This window comes from Mugil cephalus, chromosome 2 (genome assembly GCF_022458985.1).
Source record: "Mugil cephalus isolate CIBA_MC_2020 chromosome 2, CIBA_Mcephalus_1.1, whole genome shotgun sequence".
Taxonomy (NCBI): Eukaryota; Metazoa; Chordata; class Actinopteri; order Mugiliformes; family Mugilidae; genus Mugil; species Mugil cephalus.
Genome location: NC_061771.1, coordinates 6,513,782 through 6,530,461, shown reverse-complemented (window position 1 = coordinate 6,530,461; position 16,680 = coordinate 6,513,782). Strand labels below are relative to the sequence as shown.

The 16,680-nt window shown below is 43.0% G+C and overlaps 3 protein-coding genes across 4 annotated transcripts; 2 read left to right on the top strand and 1 right to left on the bottom strand.

Moving 5' to 3' along the window:
- The first annotated feature begins 127 nt into the window (after window positions 1-127).
- Window positions 128-4,206, top strand: golga7ba (golgin A7 family, member Ba). Its single transcript, XM_047578245.1, has 5 exons — window positions 128-255; window positions 1,375-1,500; window positions 2,396-2,548; window positions 2,640-2,741; window positions 3,142-4,206. The coding sequence occupies exons 1-5, from the start codon at window positions 208-210 to the stop codon at window positions 3,223-3,225; spliced, it is 513 nt and encodes a 170-aa protein (XP_047434201.1). The 5' UTR covers window positions 128-207; the 3' UTR covers window positions 3,226-4,206.
- crtac1a (cartilage acidic protein 1a) lies at window positions 4,071-10,042 on the bottom strand. Of its 2 annotated transcripts, none has more exons than XM_047578242.1 (14): window positions 9,889-10,042; window positions 9,319-9,524; window positions 9,047-9,243; window positions 8,813-8,943; window positions 8,568-8,724; window positions 8,343-8,477; window positions 7,835-7,971; window positions 7,605-7,741; window positions 7,400-7,482; window positions 7,127-7,227; window positions 6,868-7,036; window positions 6,248-6,393; window positions 6,019-6,058; window positions 4,071-5,344 (listed from the first exon to the last, which is right to left on the bottom strand). In XM_047578242.1, exons 2-14 carry the CDS (start codon window positions 9,513-9,515, stop codon window positions 5,232-5,234), a joined length of 1,743 nt encoding a protein of 580 aa, XP_047434198.1. In that variant the 5' UTR covers window positions 9,516-9,524; window positions 9,889-10,042; the 3' UTR covers window positions 4,071-5,231. The 2 variants fall into 2 exon arrangements, with proteins under 2 accessions (XP_047434198.1, XP_047434199.1); XM_047578243.1 differs by lacking the exon at window positions 4,071-5,344 and adding an exon at window positions 5,707-5,918 and having other exon boundaries at window positions 9,889-10,041.
- A 227-nt stretch (window positions 10,043-10,269) lies between these two features.
- On the top strand, window positions 10,270-14,288 carry r3hcc1l (R3H domain and coiled-coil containing 1-like). Its single transcript, XM_047578244.1, has 7 exons — window positions 10,270-10,419; window positions 10,719-11,216; window positions 11,376-11,563; window positions 12,076-12,146; window positions 12,305-12,400; window positions 12,776-12,916; window positions 13,664-14,288. Exons 2-7 carry the CDS (start codon window positions 10,743-10,745, stop codon window positions 13,714-13,716), a joined length of 1,023 nt encoding a protein of 340 aa, XP_047434200.1. The 5' UTR covers window positions 10,270-10,419; window positions 10,719-10,742; the 3' UTR covers window positions 13,717-14,288.
- Window positions 14,289-16,680: the final 2,392 nt, after the last annotated feature.

The window sequence follows — 16,680 nt, the reverse complement described above, 5'->3', positions numbered from 1 at the left end:
AGGCTCAGTGAAGCTCCATGAGGAATATAACCGAGTCACCGCCGGTCTTATTAATAGTCCTTCCAGTTCTGACGACTTCACATAGAGACCAAACTCACTTTAGAGGCCCAGGAAAAGCTCATCACTGTACCGCCTCAAGCCCCGCCCTCCCCCTCCCCCCTACACACTCCCCTCTCTCCCCGTGTCCCACTAAAGCGATTTCAGCGCATGCAGGGACTCGTCCCCACGGCCACGGATGGCAACATGGCGACAGAGGTAAGACTGGGACTCTCTATCTGTTTTATTTCCTGCTCCGATCGTCCGGTTGCCAGCACGGACAGGGTTCTTGTCACTAGAATAAAACAGGTGCGGTTAACGCGGTCAGTGAGGGCACTGAGGCTGCGCACGGTTTAACTCGACACTGATTCAGATGCGGCTCAGGATTGGCGGCTGTGTCCTATATTATTATCATGCCAGTTCCGTCCTTGGGTCGATCGTCTTTATTTCCCTTCCCAACAGTTTGTGTTATTTATTTATTTAAAGGAGGGGGGAGAAAACAATAAGTGGTGACTTGTGCTTGCTGTGTGTGCAGCTCCCCCACCCTTCCATGTTAAGCTGTTTTGGTGAAAGCAGATCTGTTTTTGTCTGTTGTTAATCCGGTGACAAGCCACTGTGTTAGACCACTGACACTGCAACCACACACTACACTCACACACTCACACACACACACACAAAGAGGAAACCATGTTCAGCACCATGGACAGAAGCCACGCAGCCCTGACCTTCCTTCCTCACTGCATTTGTCTCTGATCTGTGCGTTTTAGATGCACAGAACTGATTTACCCATCACACACAAACACACACACACACACAATGATATTCTCAACAGCACAATCGTAAGGAAATATATGAATACCTTGTTCTCTTGATCTTGTTCCCCCTCATTGATCTGTTGTGAGTTGTAGTGAAATGTTATCCTGTCTCCTACAAGATACGCTTCCACGTAAGATCAGAGAGAGAGAGAGAGAGAGAGAGGAGGAATAAGAATCAAAGTGTGTGTGTCTCTCTCTCTCTCTGTGTGTGTGTGTGTGTGTGTGTGTGTGTGTGTGTGTGTGTGTGTGTGTGTGTGTAAAAGATAGTATGTCCAGTGCTGGGCTCTGCTCCAGCAGTCAACAAGGCAAAAATGAGTGCAGACACTGATACAGAGAGTGATTGATCACACTGTGTCTCCTGCTACTCGATCATCCAGCACGTTCAGATCAGCCACTGTTTGCACACATTAGGAGCGAACAGGTGCTCAGAGAGACGGGGCGCTGTCAAGGGACTCATTAAAGAGATGCCCTTTTAACACTTGCTGTGTTATTTCCTTATGTGCCTGGGATTTGTCTTCGACAGTTTCACAACCTGCAGGAGCTGAGGCACAGCGCATCTCTGGCCAACAAAGTGTTCATCCAGAGAGACTACAGTGAGGGGACCACCTGCAAGTTTCAGACTAAGTTCCCCTCTGAGCTGGAGAGCAGGGTAAGGAAACGATCGGTTTCTTTTACATATGTGGGGGTTGTATGACATATTTTACCATAGTCTGTGTGTTTAAAGAATAGCAGATGGGAGGTCAAGACCTCTTAAAAATATCAACTGAATTATACACTATATTTAGAATATTATCACCACTTATCCTGTCCATTAGACAGCCTTTTTCAGCAGAGAATGGAAACTGTTCTTTCCCTCTCTTCAAAACCACTCCATAGACAAATAAAGCAATTTAACGTTGGAGAGCACAGGAGTCGCTGGTCTGCTGCTGTGTGACTTAGGTATTTTAACACATTCATTTGGATTGAAAACAAACCAAGTAACTCACTAAAAAAAAAAAAAAACAGAACTGAAAGGGAAGCAGTAACCTAGTAGCATTGCTTTTGTTGTGCAAGGTTTATCAGTGTTTTTTTGTGAATGGAGTCAGGTGACTTTTAGAGGGAATATGCTGTTTGAGTTGCTATTGGGAAAAAAGCAAAGTAAAACAGTGATAATATTTTAAAGACAGCCTCCACTTAAACTGATCTATCTGTATGTGGACCCACTTGCTTCTCCAAACTGGGAGCATGTAAACTGTCATGTACTTTGGAGAATACATCGACTATTGATGAATAACTCATACAACCCAACTTATACCATGGTCCAAGAATCCATCCTCAAATCGTGGAAGCGAACCGGTTCACGCCTCCGCGTCGTCCATTCATTTCAGATAATGGACACCTCATCGGGCATTAACCCTTACTTAAAGGACACCTATTATGTTTTTGAACCTGTAACCAAAGCAAAGCTATATGGAATTAACCTACAGGGTCATTTGAATGTAATTATAGAATTTTCTGTTACTCATTAATTGGCAACTACTCATCTCCCATCTCATGATTTCCAGATTGAGAGGACTTTGTTTGAGGACACTGTAAAGACGCTGAATAACTACTACGCAGAGGCAGAGAAGATCGGAGGACAGTCCTACCTAGAGGGTTGTCTGGCCTGTGCTACAGCTTATCTCATCTTCCTCTGCATGGAGACACGTTATGAAAAGGTCAGAGCCCTTCTAATCACTTTCAGAGCATTTTAATAAGTTGACATGACTTGGGTTTCATATCGTTCCTTTCGTTCTTTTCCTGTGTCAGGTGTTGAAGAAGATAGCCAAGTACATTCAGGAGCAGAACGAGAAGATCTATGCGCCCAGGGGTTTGCTCATCACAGATCCCATAGAAAGGGGAATGCGTGTTGTATCCTTACTCTGTGTTTTTGAGCACATGTTGTGTGGCAACCTCCAAAGTGCAGTTCCTCATATGGCCACTAAACATGGTATATAAACATGTTTACAGCCTGGTACAAAAACAGGAGTGATTTTTTTTCTATAATTCACCTGTTTGAATTATATTGAGGATTAAAGTTACACATAATTTACTTTCACCTTAAGTGCTAGGTTGGTGGCCTCATGGGTTAGATGTCATCCAACCACCTCCTTGCCCATGCCCATGCTCTTCCAGGAGAACTATGCGTGACATGGCTGAGGGTTCGTGCATCTTTATTTATATATAGTCAGGGGTACAGGTATGTAAAACATTGCCATTTTCTTTTCTGTTTACTGTACTGCACCAAAACTCCCTGACTGCTTTAAACCAGATAGAGATTTCCATCTACGAGGACCGGGGCTCCAGTGGCTCCAGCTCAGGGAGCAGCTCTGTGTCCGGCAGCACCGCCCGATGACCGGGTGCATCCTGAAACCGTGTCCGCCTGATCACTCGCAACCCTGGAGGAGGGCTTAGGAAAACCATGCTACTCATGTTCCAACACCTGTACACCCCTTAATATATTCTCACACAAAGGATTCACTAGCTTTTGTTGCTCCTGATCATCATCATCACATGCTGATTCTTCGCTTTTCAACACTTTAAAACATGCTCAAGAAACATGCACAAACTTTGCTGCGGTTGTGTTGTGATGCAATGTCTCGATGTAAAGGAAGCTAGTAATGCTTTGCCGGATCATGCCGTTCTTTTTTTAAGTTAAAACAAAAAGGAGGAAGGAAGCACTGAAACAGAAGTGTGTACCACAAACCTCATACCTCAGCCACCACCAATGCACAACACTGGATCATGAGACTAGACGGAACTTCTTTTCGGTTTAGAGCTAAGGATGTGCAAGAAACGCAACTCAAAGAGGTCAGATTAATAGTACAAAACACCTCCTCCTCCTCCTCCACCTCTGCTGTGAATCATGCAGATGAATGTCATCCAACCCGTCCGTGCATATAATGTAGCAGATCTTCCATATTTCTCACATGAAGCCTACATTTTTATTTTTGACATGCAGACACATGCACAAATCCAAGTACTAACCTCTTGGTCTCACTGAGCGAGACCAACTCTTCCTAAATTTTGATTATGCAAAGACTCGGCGTGCAACAGATGCAGCAGTAAGTAGAGAAGGGATGGGTCAAAAAGTCTTCCTGAATCGTACCAGTAGTGTTTGAAACATACACCAACCCTTCTTTGATTCATGGATAAACTTCCAAAGAACAATAACTGCCAAAAAAAACAACAACAACAGGCTCACAAATGTGAATGTGTCTTTTATTTTGGTGACATTTTGTGCAAGAACTAATTTTCGTACTGCTTGTTGTTTGATACACACGGTAATGAAGTACATATGACTGGTGTCAAATAAACAGTTTCATCACAGACCTCATGTGCCTGTTGTTACATATCATTGTGTATATAATAATATCATTCATGGCAGCAACTTAGACTTACCACAGATGGAAGAAGACCAGTGCGCTGAATCGGAGTTGGAAATCATTTCCCAGGTCTGCACACTGGGTTTCTATTTTCTCACTTTCTTTATGTTCAGCAGCTGTTTCTTTCACTATTCATGTATACAATTAAGTACGACACCATGAAAGCCTTCCAGGAGACAGACTGAGAAGGTGTGTCATCATCCTCACATTTACATTTGACCGCGTGTCGTCCCTCTCTACGATTATTGGTTTTCAACTCCAGCTTAGAGATATAAACACTTATTTCATAGCCTCACTTGGCATTGTTGCATTTGGACGTGTCGCTAAGCCATTCAGTGTAGCAGCAGCTAAACGGAATGCAGACATTATTAAAATGTTGCATTTAACACATCATAAAAAAAAAGAATGCATTAGATATAAAGACAATTTCTTGTGATAAACTCTCAATAAATAATTGACTGGTCTAGTGGTTCAGTCATGTCAGTCAGTCATGTTTGATCACCTTTGTCAATTTGCAAAGAAACAAATGAATTATGTTGCTCTGTAGCTGCTTAATGAGTAAATAGACATGATGTCTGGCAACTATGTCAATTGACAAAAGGACATAGTCATATACACGAGGATTTAAACTCATTCCATGCGTTGCTTCGATGCTGTGCGGCTTTCAGACCCCCTTAAATGTTTGCATGCATGCCTCACTGCTTAAATGACCCTGCAGCAAGGTAACAGATACTGATTGCAGTTTTTCAGTCTCATTTAAATCAGCCAGGGATTTCAGCATGCAACCAGCTTATCAAAACAAACGGGAGGCGTCCCGGCTGCAGGGACGTCCACATGATCAAACGGAGTAGACAAATCAAACAGACACACTGTCGCTGCATAGCACAGCATGTCATTTTAACAGATGTTTGTCCCGGCCGTGCAAGTGCTGGCTGAGACTTGTCTCACCGCATTGCCGTCAGCCTGAAGACTACTCTCACCTCGGATCTGTCACAGCAGATAGCACCAAGACACACTGCAGAAAAAGTGTCTTAAAATAGGAGGCTTCAATCGCGGAGGCCGTCGAGCGAAAGCTTGCAAAGAATGGAGCTGCGTGGACGGAAAAAGGAGAGAATACGGGAGAATGACAAACATGTTGGATGAAGCGTCACGTGGAGACAAAACAAGCTGAACATGAAGGACGTGGTCAAACGTGTGGAATGAAGACAAGGAGGGAGAGTGTCTGCGTCAGCCACAGACTTCAAGTCTTATTCATGCTGGTGATCTTTCAGCAGGTTTTAGTGCAAACTCAGCATGTTGTCTAAGAGCACATGAGCAGCACTTGCTTGTATTGGCAGCTGTTGTCGGTCAAAGTAAACGAAGGTGACGAGGTTATATGTGGGACTAAAACAGGAATGACTCAAAGCGCTGAAGACAAATTTGGCTATGAAATGATAACTGAACTCACCGAGCAAATTACAAGAAGCAGTTTATTTATGAAACAAGTTTGTTAAAAGCAATAAAACAAAAGAGGTAAGAAAAAAACACTAAAAACATACTCATAGAGTAAAGAAAACAAAGCCCCCGTCTTAAAGCATCAAACGAAATAAAAAAAAGTTCTGTGAAACATTATCATACACCACATCAACTCTTTATTGCATTTCATGACATAATCCTCAAAGACCTGTAGAAACATAAGCATACATTCAAAAGAAAATAAATTAATATCTGAATTAAATAATTTTAGTCTTTCAGACTGATTGAAAAAAAGAAGAAATGTTTACCTGCACAGCGACCATTCTTCACAGTAAAGCCGTTGCCACACTAAAAAAAAAAAGAAGAAGAACATAATCAAACTAAATAAGTCAAGAGAAAAACATCCCGGTCTTCTATATTTTGCTGTTAGAGCCATTTGAATTAAAATGAAATGAACAGAGACAGAGAGATGAAGACTCATAGACCCACTGACTGCAGCGACAGCTCATGATGCATGCATCCATCAGTACTGTGTACCTGTGTGTCATTGGCAAGCACAGACACTTCCCCTGGTTTTGGGTAGACCACTTCCACCACAGAGTTCATTTCACCAGCCTGAAGAGCTCGGGTGAAGGTGGTGCCGTCTGGCCAGGACACCTCCAACACCTTCACCTCGTCACTTCCTGGGAGTTGAGAGGAGAAGAGTCACTGAAGGGTCATGGAAGAGGATAATAATCCCTTCAAAGTGCGTTTGTGAGTGAAAACCAACACATGATATGACATGTTAAATGTTTCTTTGGCAGTAGTGTGTAGTCAACCTCTAATACAGTTATTTCCATTTTTCAGTGACGCTGTTATGAAGACTGGACGTCACTGGCGTATTTGTGTCTGTTTTCAGAAATTAGAGCGTTGCGGTATTTTTTTTAAATATGACATGTGATTTTTTTAAACTTTGAACAAAGTCAGGATAGCTGTGTCACGCTGCTTCCAGTCTTTGAGTCCAGCTAACTGCCTCCTCCTACTTGATGTGACTCAGCAATAAAGCAAATAAGCTGCTCTTATAAATAAAAATACACAATAAATAAATGACTATGTGTGATGCATGTGGATGAATAATAGCAGTAATTAGAAACAAAGAATAAAGGAACAAATTATACCCAAGCCGAAGTGGGCGACAGGCTCCATCTCACACAGGTACCCTGAGCCCCCGTCAATGATGCGTGTGTGAGCTCCGCTCTTATTGGTGAAGGCTGTCACCTTAGCCCCCCGGGCAAAAGAACCGAACTGGGTGCGAGGAATGACGCGCAGCCAGTTATTGGACGAGCCCTGACAACAAGGACGCTGGGTTAGCTTGTGGGCGGCGCAGTTATTATGATACGAGTACACACAAAGACGAGCACGCACAAACACACACACCTGCGTGACCTTGAAGACAGAGATTGGCTGCTGAGCGCTCTCTCCGTGTGCCAGCAGCAGATCCAGCTGTCCGTCCCCATCCAAGTCTGTGACAGTGCCACCTGTTCAAAACACACAGAGCGCTCTCACTGCGCTGACCTACATAACAACATCACAGCAGTGTTTGTGTGACAGCCGTGTCTCTGCAGAGCTCATCCAGACACATGACGCACACTACAAAGACACATTTAGACCTAAACTGAGAAAAAAAGTGTGAGTTTAGAGAGAGCTGACCTGTCCCTCTCCCCTGTGGCTCTGCAGCGTCTCCCACATTAAGCTCCTGGATCAGAGGGTCTGCATTCGCTCTCCTTGACACCCTGTAAACCAACAGAAGCCTCTAAGAATGTCTTGTGGTGATAATTCTGGTTTCTGACAGATAATTTACCCTTAATTGAGAAATGCATTTTAACGGCAGTTCACATAATAACCAGAAAGTAACCTGAATATCCTGTTAGGAGCATTTCCTCTGTATGCAATATTGTTGAAGAACACGTCCAGCTCCTTGTCATTATCAAAGTCGGCAGCGATGACCGTACGAATAGGTGAAGCGCTGGCAAATCCTCCAGTAGCGATATTCTACACAAAAAAAAAAACAAGTCATTCTTTATCAGAACCTTTTTATTTGTAAGTCACTCCACTTTGTTCCTCCTCTCTCATGTGTTTTCTTACCCTGAACTGGGAGTTGTCCGTCTGCAGGTAAAGTCTGTGTGGGCCGTTCCAGTTGCCGTAGACAATGTCTGTCTTTCCGTCTCCGTTGAAGTCAGCCAGAGCTACACCTCTGCCGTGCTGGTATCGGTCCTCCACACCTTTTTATGTGGGCACAGTTTTAAAGGTTAAAATTTTAAATGATAAAATGATGTCAGATGTGGGTAAAAAAAGACACTGCGTCATATACAACATTCAAAGGAAATTTTTAAAATGATAAAATGCGGTGTGTGTCTGGGAAATTTAAAGCTACATCCAGCAGGTGCTGATGGAGCTTAACCTTAAGACGAGAACCCCACCTATCAGAAGACATCAACATGTGTGGTTGTTCAATATTTGCACAAGCCTGCCCTGTGTAAATGGTAATTTGCGGTATTTATTCTTTTGGGCGGATTTAACATGCAGACATTTGTTACTTCTGCTCCTACTGTGTTTGCATTTGTCTCCTTCCCTTCTTGTTTCACTCTCTCACCTGCCTGTGCAGCCATGTCAGTAAAAGTCCCATCTCCTTTGTTCTTGAACAGGAAGTTTGGTCCGTTCTCATTGTCACAGAACACATCCGAGTTGTACTGGCTCAGGATCGGTCCAACGACCACACCACGACCACCTGCACAACGGGAAGGCGTGAAGGCATCCGTTCTTTACAAGAACCTCACGCTTTACGAGAACATCTCACTCTTCCAATAGGCCTCCTCACCTGTAAACTTGTTCACCCCCGCGGTGGCAGCCACATCAGACAGAGCGACGACGCCCTGGGTCACATCGCTGGCAGTCTCGTCCATTTCTAGGAGAGCGTGGGGCCCGACATTTCCACTGGCATAGTTGGCCACGTAGATTGAGTAGCGTCCAGTTCCCTGGAGAGCAGCAGGAGAGAGAATCACTCAGAGATCGGGACATGGGGGGTAACAGGGAGGGCGAAATGTGAAGAAAGGTTTAACTGACCTTCCTGTCGACACATGCAACCGAACGTCCAGCCATACGATTAGCAACATTGGCATTGACCTCGTCACTGAGCAGATCCTCAAAGCGACCATTACGAAACTTGAAGAGCTTGTCCGAATAAGTTGCACGTCCTGCAAACATTAAGTCATTTATCATGAAGAAAAACCAATCAATGACTTACTTGAAGTCAGATTTTTTTGGTGGGTGATTTTGGGATGATAAAGTGGTATTTACCAGAATAGGCATTATTAGTATTGAGGAAGTAGATCTCCTCACGTCCATCCCCGTCAACATCGCAGGCGGTCACTCCAATAGCATTTCCTGCTGTGTCCCTCAGTGCATAGAACGGGGAGTTAATGTCATCAATGGCGATGTTTTCCAGCCTCTTTTGAGTGCTGCTGTACTTCAACACCAAGTTTGGCCCGTTGTACCTGAAAGAAAACAACACACTTGTTTGCTTTGCTCACACGCATGTGTTCATCCCTCCAGCTCATTGCCACGCTTACCCTGCCACCACCACTTCTAGGTCACCGTCACCATCCACATCTGTCACAGCCATCCCATAGTTGAGTTGTGTGGGATTGTGCAAAGGGTCTGGAGGAAGGATTGTCTGTGTTATAACCTGAAACACGGGATCAGTGCCCTGGGCATGGGACTGACGCCACAGTGTAACCAAGAAAATCAGCAAGCCTGAACGCCACATCACTGCAACCTGATGGAGACCAGAGAACGAGACGTGTTAGTGCATTTCACATCAACATGCAAATTCTTTGAGTCCTGAGCTTAACTACTGGAACTGATGAGTAAATTTATTTCCATAGGCAGTTTCGAAACTGAACATTACTCAAAAGAATTCAAGGTAAATCTCAAAGCTTATCATTATTATATTTGAAACAAAACAAAACAAAAAAAGCTTAAAAGAACGAATAACAGTAAAAGAGGAAAACTAGTAAATAACTGTTCAGTTAAACTTATCCTAACTCACTGATGTAATACAAATAAGTGAATTTTAAGGAAAACGTTCATAACGTCCATTCCTATACATATTACCCTTCACTATCTATATGCATTCTTACCTTATCAAGGTGAGTGTAAAGATGCAACTGGGCTGATTTCGCTTCAGTGCATATAAGTATCCAGCCCCGTGTTACATCATTTGGCAGAGATCTTTTACCTTACACAACTCGGGTATATTCAATTTACGAAACAGCTTGTGTAACGCGCAGAACACTGACCAATCAGCGAAGAGTTGTGTGAATAATTATAGGCTGTCGACCAATGGTTGCTCGTGTGTATGTGCTCGCGTTTGTGAGACGCTTGGGTTTGGTCTGTTTGTAGTCCCTGATACATACGCACGCCACATGTATAACACAGAAATCAGACATTCAAGGGTTAAAATATTATCTGTTCCCGTGCCCTTGATACCCTAAACACAAGGGACAATGTACGTTGTGCTGGGAGTCACGAAACAAGCCTGTTTGAGTGGTTCCCCAGAAAGATTCAGCAGCGAGTCCGTTCAAGAACACGTTCTCCCACAGTGCTTTGCGTCGATCTGCGGTTACGTCATCTGTGCGACGAAAATCTGTTGTTAAACAAATCGTACACGGGTAAGCGGAAAGAAACTGTATGTTACAGATCTGGTTAAATAAATTGAATGAAAATAAATGGGCACATCTACGTCGAATGCCACTCGTCAATAATGTTATATTTGCGTTTTCATTTAGCAACTAATGCTCCATTAACGAGAGGACGTTTAAGGCTAAATCGGTTAGCTAAGTGTAGCTAGTGGTAAACGCGCCGTGTTCCTAGAGGAATGGTTTAATTAAAGTCCCTGGAAATTTTAAATTAAACATTATTGCATTAAACGTTTTGTGACGGTGTCTGTTTCTGTTCCTATTTGTTCCAGATGTTCTGGTAATATCATCCAATCATGGAGGTGGAACAACCAAAGGAAGACTGTCCTCCAACCCAGTCAACATCTCCACCTCCAGCTCAGCCCAAGAAGCCAAGTCAGGCTCTGTACGTCCCCAAACAACGAGCCCAGTCCTCCAAAGACAAAGCCCAGAGTCAAGGAGAAGTTAAGCCAAAACCCCGGCCTCGGTACACGGACAAGGCACGAAAGAATGCCAAGAACAAGAAGGACAAGGCCGGAGGAGGAGGAGACAAGGCAGTGACCGATGGAGGGCAGACATGCAACAGTGAAGCCAGGCCTGATGCAAAGGAGGGGACATTAGAGGATGGAGAGGTGGTGGGTAATGGGCAGCTTGACCTAGCCAAGGTGGAAGCAGAGGGTACCTCACAGGTGGATGCAACATCCCCCGAGGAAGAAAGGGGAGAAGAGGAGAGTTGGGACACCATGTTCAATGATGACGGAGACTGTCTGGATCCACATTTGCTCGAAGAGGTGAGAAGGACAGACACCCACTTTCCAGTTCAGTTTCACGTCTAGCTAAAACAGGAGGTCAAGAAAGGCCGTATTCATTAACATATGTTTATTGCCTTTTGTTTCTTTCTGTCTTCTTTCATCTGTTTTACTTCTTGCTCTCCCCTTTGGCACTAACAGCTTTCTCTGAAGGAGGGTCGAAAGAAGGAGTCAATCCAGGAGCCCAGGTTTAATTACTACAACATGGACAGTGATGAGGATGATGACGTTGACCTCAGCGAGGATGAACTTTCACATATTGTAGAGATCTACGACTTTCCTACAGATTTCAAGACAGAAGACCTTCTGAAGTTGTTTCAGTGCTACCAGTATGTATATGTCAACATACCACTGGCTTTGCCTGTTCATAACATGTGTTGCATTCCTGATGTAATTTCATTGTAAGTGATAGGAGAGAAAAATTAATTTGTCTAAAGTTAACATGAGAGCCAAAGATAGGTAATCTTAGTGGTTCTTGTCAAAGAATTCTTACTGAACGAGAAAATGTATTCTCTTTATTGAAATAAATATGAATTAATGAAATATATTTTAGATATTTAGATAGAGCACTGAAATCCATTTTTTTGCATAAAACCAAGATGTAGATGGTTTTTCTAGATCAGACAGGAAGGGATCTTTTAATTGGCGTCATGAATAGGAAAATTAGCACAGCAAGCACAGACAGAAACAATCCTTAAACAGGATTCAAAATACTCAAAAGTCTGTGATTTAGATATACTAGAATGTGGAATCCCTGGCAGGAATAGATCACGTTAGATCTACAGGTGAAGGCTGTTAATGAAATACTCTGAACTTCATGTGACTTCTGACTGTGTTTCAGAAAAGGGGGCTTTGACATCAAGTGGGTAGATGACACACACGCCCTGGGCCTCTTCTCAAGTCCTGTAGCAGGTCAGTAAAGCTCTGCCTCTCGTTTAAAGTAACTCCGGTTAATTAAACTCTGTAGTTAATGTCAACAAGACACATTTATTGCAAAAACTATGAAAGGAGAAGTGATTTAATAAAGAGGATCATCTCATTGTGTTGAACAATTTATTATCCACATTCAGCCCGTGAAGTTCTTAGGTCCAAACATCAGCTGATGAAGGTGCGACCACTCTCCAAATCCTCCTCCGCCACGAGGGCCAAAGCTCGCAGCTGTTCAGGTAAACATCTGCTTTTCTTTTTTTGTGTTTTGCACACATCTGAGCAAAGGTGAGAATGCTTTCATTAATGTGTCAGGTTGCCTCAGCTGCTTTTCTCCTGTAATCACAGACTGACTCTCGTGTTTAGATCAGGGCTATTTGGGCAGGTATGGGACTCATTTAAAGATAACTGTTAGTGACTCTTGGTGGAGTTTAGATGTGGTTGTGCACTAGGATGAGTTGGATTTTGGTGCAGTTCAGAGGAACAGCTTTGGTGGCATTATGTGACAAATATGCATCTAAACACCTAGTGACCCTAAAAGTTTACACTGTATCTTAGCGCATTTGAAAGACAAATTTGAGTCCCCATTTCTTCTTCTGCCCCCTCACCCCCAGACTACCTCCTGCCTGCCAAAGAGAGACCTCAGACAAGTGCAATACTGGCTCGGAAGCTTGTGATCGGGGCCCTCGGTGTGAAGAGCAACCTCACAAAGGAGCAACGCGAGGCAGAGAGGAAGAAACTCCAGGATGCCAGAGGTACTACACTATACACAGACACATGATGTTTAGCTCACGATTGCAGTCTCTTCTTTCTTCTTGTATCCGGGGCTGGTGTGTTGTGTTTATTGACCAGAGTCTTATGTTCAGTTTTCCGTTGCTAAAGTAAAGAATTGGTTCAGTAGTGTGTGGGTGACATGCAGGGTGACCAATCCACCTCATATTAAATATAAAACGTATGGAATACACAACAACCTTACTTCACATTTCCAAAATCTTGCATTACAAAGTTGCCACCACAAGTGGGAGCTGTTTTCATACTTTACACAACATAATGGGAAAGTGCATTACTGTGCAGCTCACAACAGGTCTATAATCAGCACAGCAGCCATTTCCCTTCTTGGATGGAACATAAGTATATAGGCACAGAAAACCACAGCTAGCTGTCCACTGAACACTCAGTCCAGGAAGTCAAAGCCTCGAGTATAGCAAACTAAAAAAAAACTCCTTTGTTCCTAGCATGGGCGCTCGGCTGTGCTCTTTATTTAAGGTCGCTTCACACGCAGTAAATGTCAGTTCAGAAGTGCATCATGTACTTAACACTGTGTCGCTGGAACAGACGCCACGTATGCAAAGATTAATTTGCAGCTGGCTCCTCAGCTCTTCACTCCCTCCGTGTGGTAGAAAGCCACTTAAATTTAGAACAACGAATCACCTAAGTGTTCTCTGTGTAATTGCTTTCCCGTATTCACGTGTTAAAGCGTCTGTCTGTGATTTATCTTTCAGAACAAAAGCGCCTGGCTGCCAAGCAGAAGGAAGATGCTTGGGAGGGCAACTGACTGGAAACATGTCTTTTTTTAGATTTCCTTGATTCAGCAGATGTTTAAGACTTTTCAGATTCTTCCCCTGTTTTTCTAAATTGGCCACTCCGTTCCACCTTCACGGTTCTCAGAAATGATACCTGCTATTTTTTTTTGTCACAGTCCTTCACCAATGTCTGACTACTTCGATAGCATTTAGTGTAACACTTCTCTTCCCTCACATTCACCTTCATACTTTGTCCATGCGTGCACTGTACAGTGACTGTAGCCAACACAAACCAGCTTAATCTGACTTACTTTTATTTCTCTAGTATTGGAAGAACAATCTCTCACAAACACTGAGGCTGTTCGTTTTATAATTAAGGGTCATGAGTTCACTCGAAGGAGTATTTTCTGCACAGGTCCAAAGCCTCCTGTCTTTTAAGGATATATTTATGCTTTTAAAATGTAAAAGTATTGTGACGCTTCCTGTAAAAGGTCTAGAATAATTTAAATTCAGTCATGATTACGTCTCTTTATATATGACATTGTCGAGAATGTGTGGTTGATTCAATTAAAACTTGTATTGCTTTAAAAACGTGTTAACACCAGACAGTGTAAGGCTCTGTTTTTACTTTATTCTTAACCCTTCACACCACTTAGTTTACAGCTCTTTAAAAGCTGCTCTAGTTTAGCAGACTTTTCTGTCAGTTAAGACTCAAAAACGTTTTCCATGAGAGGAGGAAGTCTTTAGTTCAGACACAAGCTGTGGTGATACATTGGTCCAGATGCAAACAGACATGAAAAAATGTCTTTGATAGAGATATTCATCACGATCTTACCCATTAGTTAGCACTCTACCATGTATTTCTAGAAGTAGTGATCCATTACTCTGATTTTTCTGGCAAATGACTGAGCTTACTGTTCCAGCCTAGATGATATTTGTTAACATTTATATGACCACAAAGAGCATCAGTGTTAGTGGTTTCTGTAGCTGTGGAATATAAGAGTGTGGCTGTAATTTGCTGCACAATGTCAGCCCCTGGATCTGTGAACTTGAAGGAGTCGAGGAGATTTTCTGAACGTTTTAGTTTGTCACACTGGTGTATTTTAGTAACATACGTCGTTGAGTAAATGATTGCAAAAAGGCTCTATTTTAGCTCCACGTTTTGGGGATACACTTCCTCAATGTCACTGTGGTGAACCACGACTCTGTCAGTCTGCTGCACATTTCACACAGTGTCTTTATCCCTAGGAAGTCGATATGTTTTCCTTTTGTGAAAGATTTTCACCAGAAAGGGTCGGAGTTTATTTAACGTAACGTGTATCCTCAAATTCAGTCTCCCAGTTTAGAGTCGGCTTCCTCAAACACACGTGCCTCTCAGGCTCGGGAGGCTTCTCTCACAGCTGCAGGCAGCTGCCTCCTGTGAGCCAGCTTCACCCAGCTGACCACAGACCATGTGGCACTGCGGCCCATGCACCTCCTCAACCAATAATTACAGCAGTGTGAGCCAGTATAGAGAGAGAGCTGCAAATGTGTCAGTTGTTCTTAGTCAACTTTGTGACAAACTGAAAGGTTTTGGGGTCTTGTTAACAAAGTGTTGCAACAGGCTGCTGTGCGGCTAAATATTTAAGAAAGTAATTAATGCTGGAAATGTTATTCAGCCGCCCCGCCTCTCGTCCGATGACACCTGGGATAGACTCCAGCACCCACCGCGACCCTGGTGTGGATAAGTGGTAGTAGTAGGTCAGATGTTGAAGTGCGCGTGGTGAGTTATTTGATTAGTATCTGTGAGATGTTCAATGAAATATTCAGATCAGTTCAGTCCAGAGCTGCTTTAAGAAAGCTAGTTAAGCTGCTGAGGCTGAGACACTGTGCTACGTGGCTCTGTGTGGACCAATTAAAGTGCTGTTTATATCTTCTTTAAAAAACAAAAAAAAAAATCAGTAGATGTAAATATGATTGAGATTGTGCAAACATTTCCAGTGATGTTTATGTACAGAAGGGTCAGTGGATTCAACATTTCGTCAGTTCATGGTCCACAATGTGCACATTTCTTTATTGTAAGAGTTGACGAAAACGTGTTTTATGAGAGAGTTTCAGTGTTTTATGGAGATGAGGGAGAAACTAATATTATGGACCAATAGGATTTTAGTGTGAAAGAAAATTGTGTTTTACTGAATGCTGAGGGGACGGCGTTCTAGTGTCTAATGAGGAATTAGGTTATAGATGATAGACAAAAGAAAAAAACTAAAGCAGCAAGATTTAAGTGTTAATGTAGACAAGGACAAATCATTCAGTAGGTTTAAAAGCTGTTATTTTTAAGTGGGCATGTGAGTTCACTTTTTCTCCCATTGTTCAGTTATTATTATTATTATTATTTTTTTTTTTACATCTGAAGACAAAAAAGGGCAAATTAGGGTTAAAGCCGAATATATTTTATGTGATTTAAGATTGTGAGACCTAGAGGGTGTTGCTCATACCTGTTTTTTACTGTTGCAGCCAGCTCCTCTGTTTTCGCTCTCAAACTTTGGAACGTATGTGGATGGATATTCACGGTTCGACCTCCCTGTGTGTTCTGTGTCGTTCTCTCCGCCAAACTGCATATAGAGCCTGTAGCTGCTCTTTACCATCGTCGTGTGAGATCCGAGCCCCGCCAGTAATCTCGTGTTTTACTGTGGCTTCATGAGGAGGTGATGCACCACAGAGCAGCCCACTGGGTGCCTCATACACAATCATTAGATTAACTACACAAACACAAACCACTACATAGATGTTATGTCATGGAGCAAATAAAGTGAGGCACGGTCCAAATGAAGGAATAATCTAATGAACTACCACAATAAAGGACCCTGCGGGTGGGGGAGTGCTGGGTTTCCTAGCACCAAACACTGTCAGCAAACACACCTTACATCATTCTCCTCTCTTTTTAAAAATCTAAACTTTGCCTTAAATGACCCTACAAAAGTTGGGTCTTGTTTTTATAGAAGGATGAAGGGAAG

What these genes read in the sequence shown, in the direction of transcription:
- golga7ba (XM_047578245.1), top strand. Translation starts at nt 208, where the DNA reads ATGCAGGGACTCGTCCCCACGGCCACGGATGGCAACATGGCGACAGAG. An exon ending in CCTCTGAGCTGGAGAGCAGG is followed by an intron (nt 1,501 to 2,395) that starts GTAAGGAAACGA and finishes CATGATTTCCAG; the next exon opens with ATTGAGAGGACTTTGTTTGA. An exon ending in TAGAAAGGGGAATGCGTGTT is followed by an intron (nt 2,742 to 3,141) that starts GTATCCTTACTC and finishes GCTTTAAACCAG; the next exon opens with ATAGAGATTTCCATCTACGA.
- crtac1a (XM_047578242.1), bottom strand. Translation starts at nt 9,515, where the DNA reads ATGTGGCGTTCAGGCTTGCTGATTTTCTTGGTTACACTGTGGCGTCAG. An exon ending in GCTCCTAACAGGATATTCAG is followed by an intron (nt 7,483 to 7,604) that starts GTTACTTTCTGG and finishes GTTGGTTTACAG; the next exon opens with GGTGTCAAGGAGAGCGAATG. An exon ending in TGCTTGCCAATGACACACAG is followed by an intron (nt 6,059 to 6,247) that starts GTACACAGTACT and finishes TTTTTTTTTTAG; the next exon opens with TGTGGCAACGGCTTTACTGT.
- r3hcc1l (XM_047578244.1), top strand. Translation starts at nt 10,743, where the DNA reads ATGGAGGTGGAACAACCAAAGGAAGACTGTCCTCCAACCCAGTCAACA. An exon ending in AAGTTGTTTCAGTGCTACCA is followed by an intron (nt 11,564 to 12,075) that starts GTATGTATATGT and finishes ACTGTGTTTCAG; the next exon opens with AAAAGGGGGCTTTGACATCA. An exon ending in GAAACTCCAGGATGCCAGAG is followed by an intron (nt 12,917 to 13,663) that starts GTACTACACTAT and finishes TTTATCTTTCAG; the next exon opens with AACAAAAGCGCCTGGCTGCC.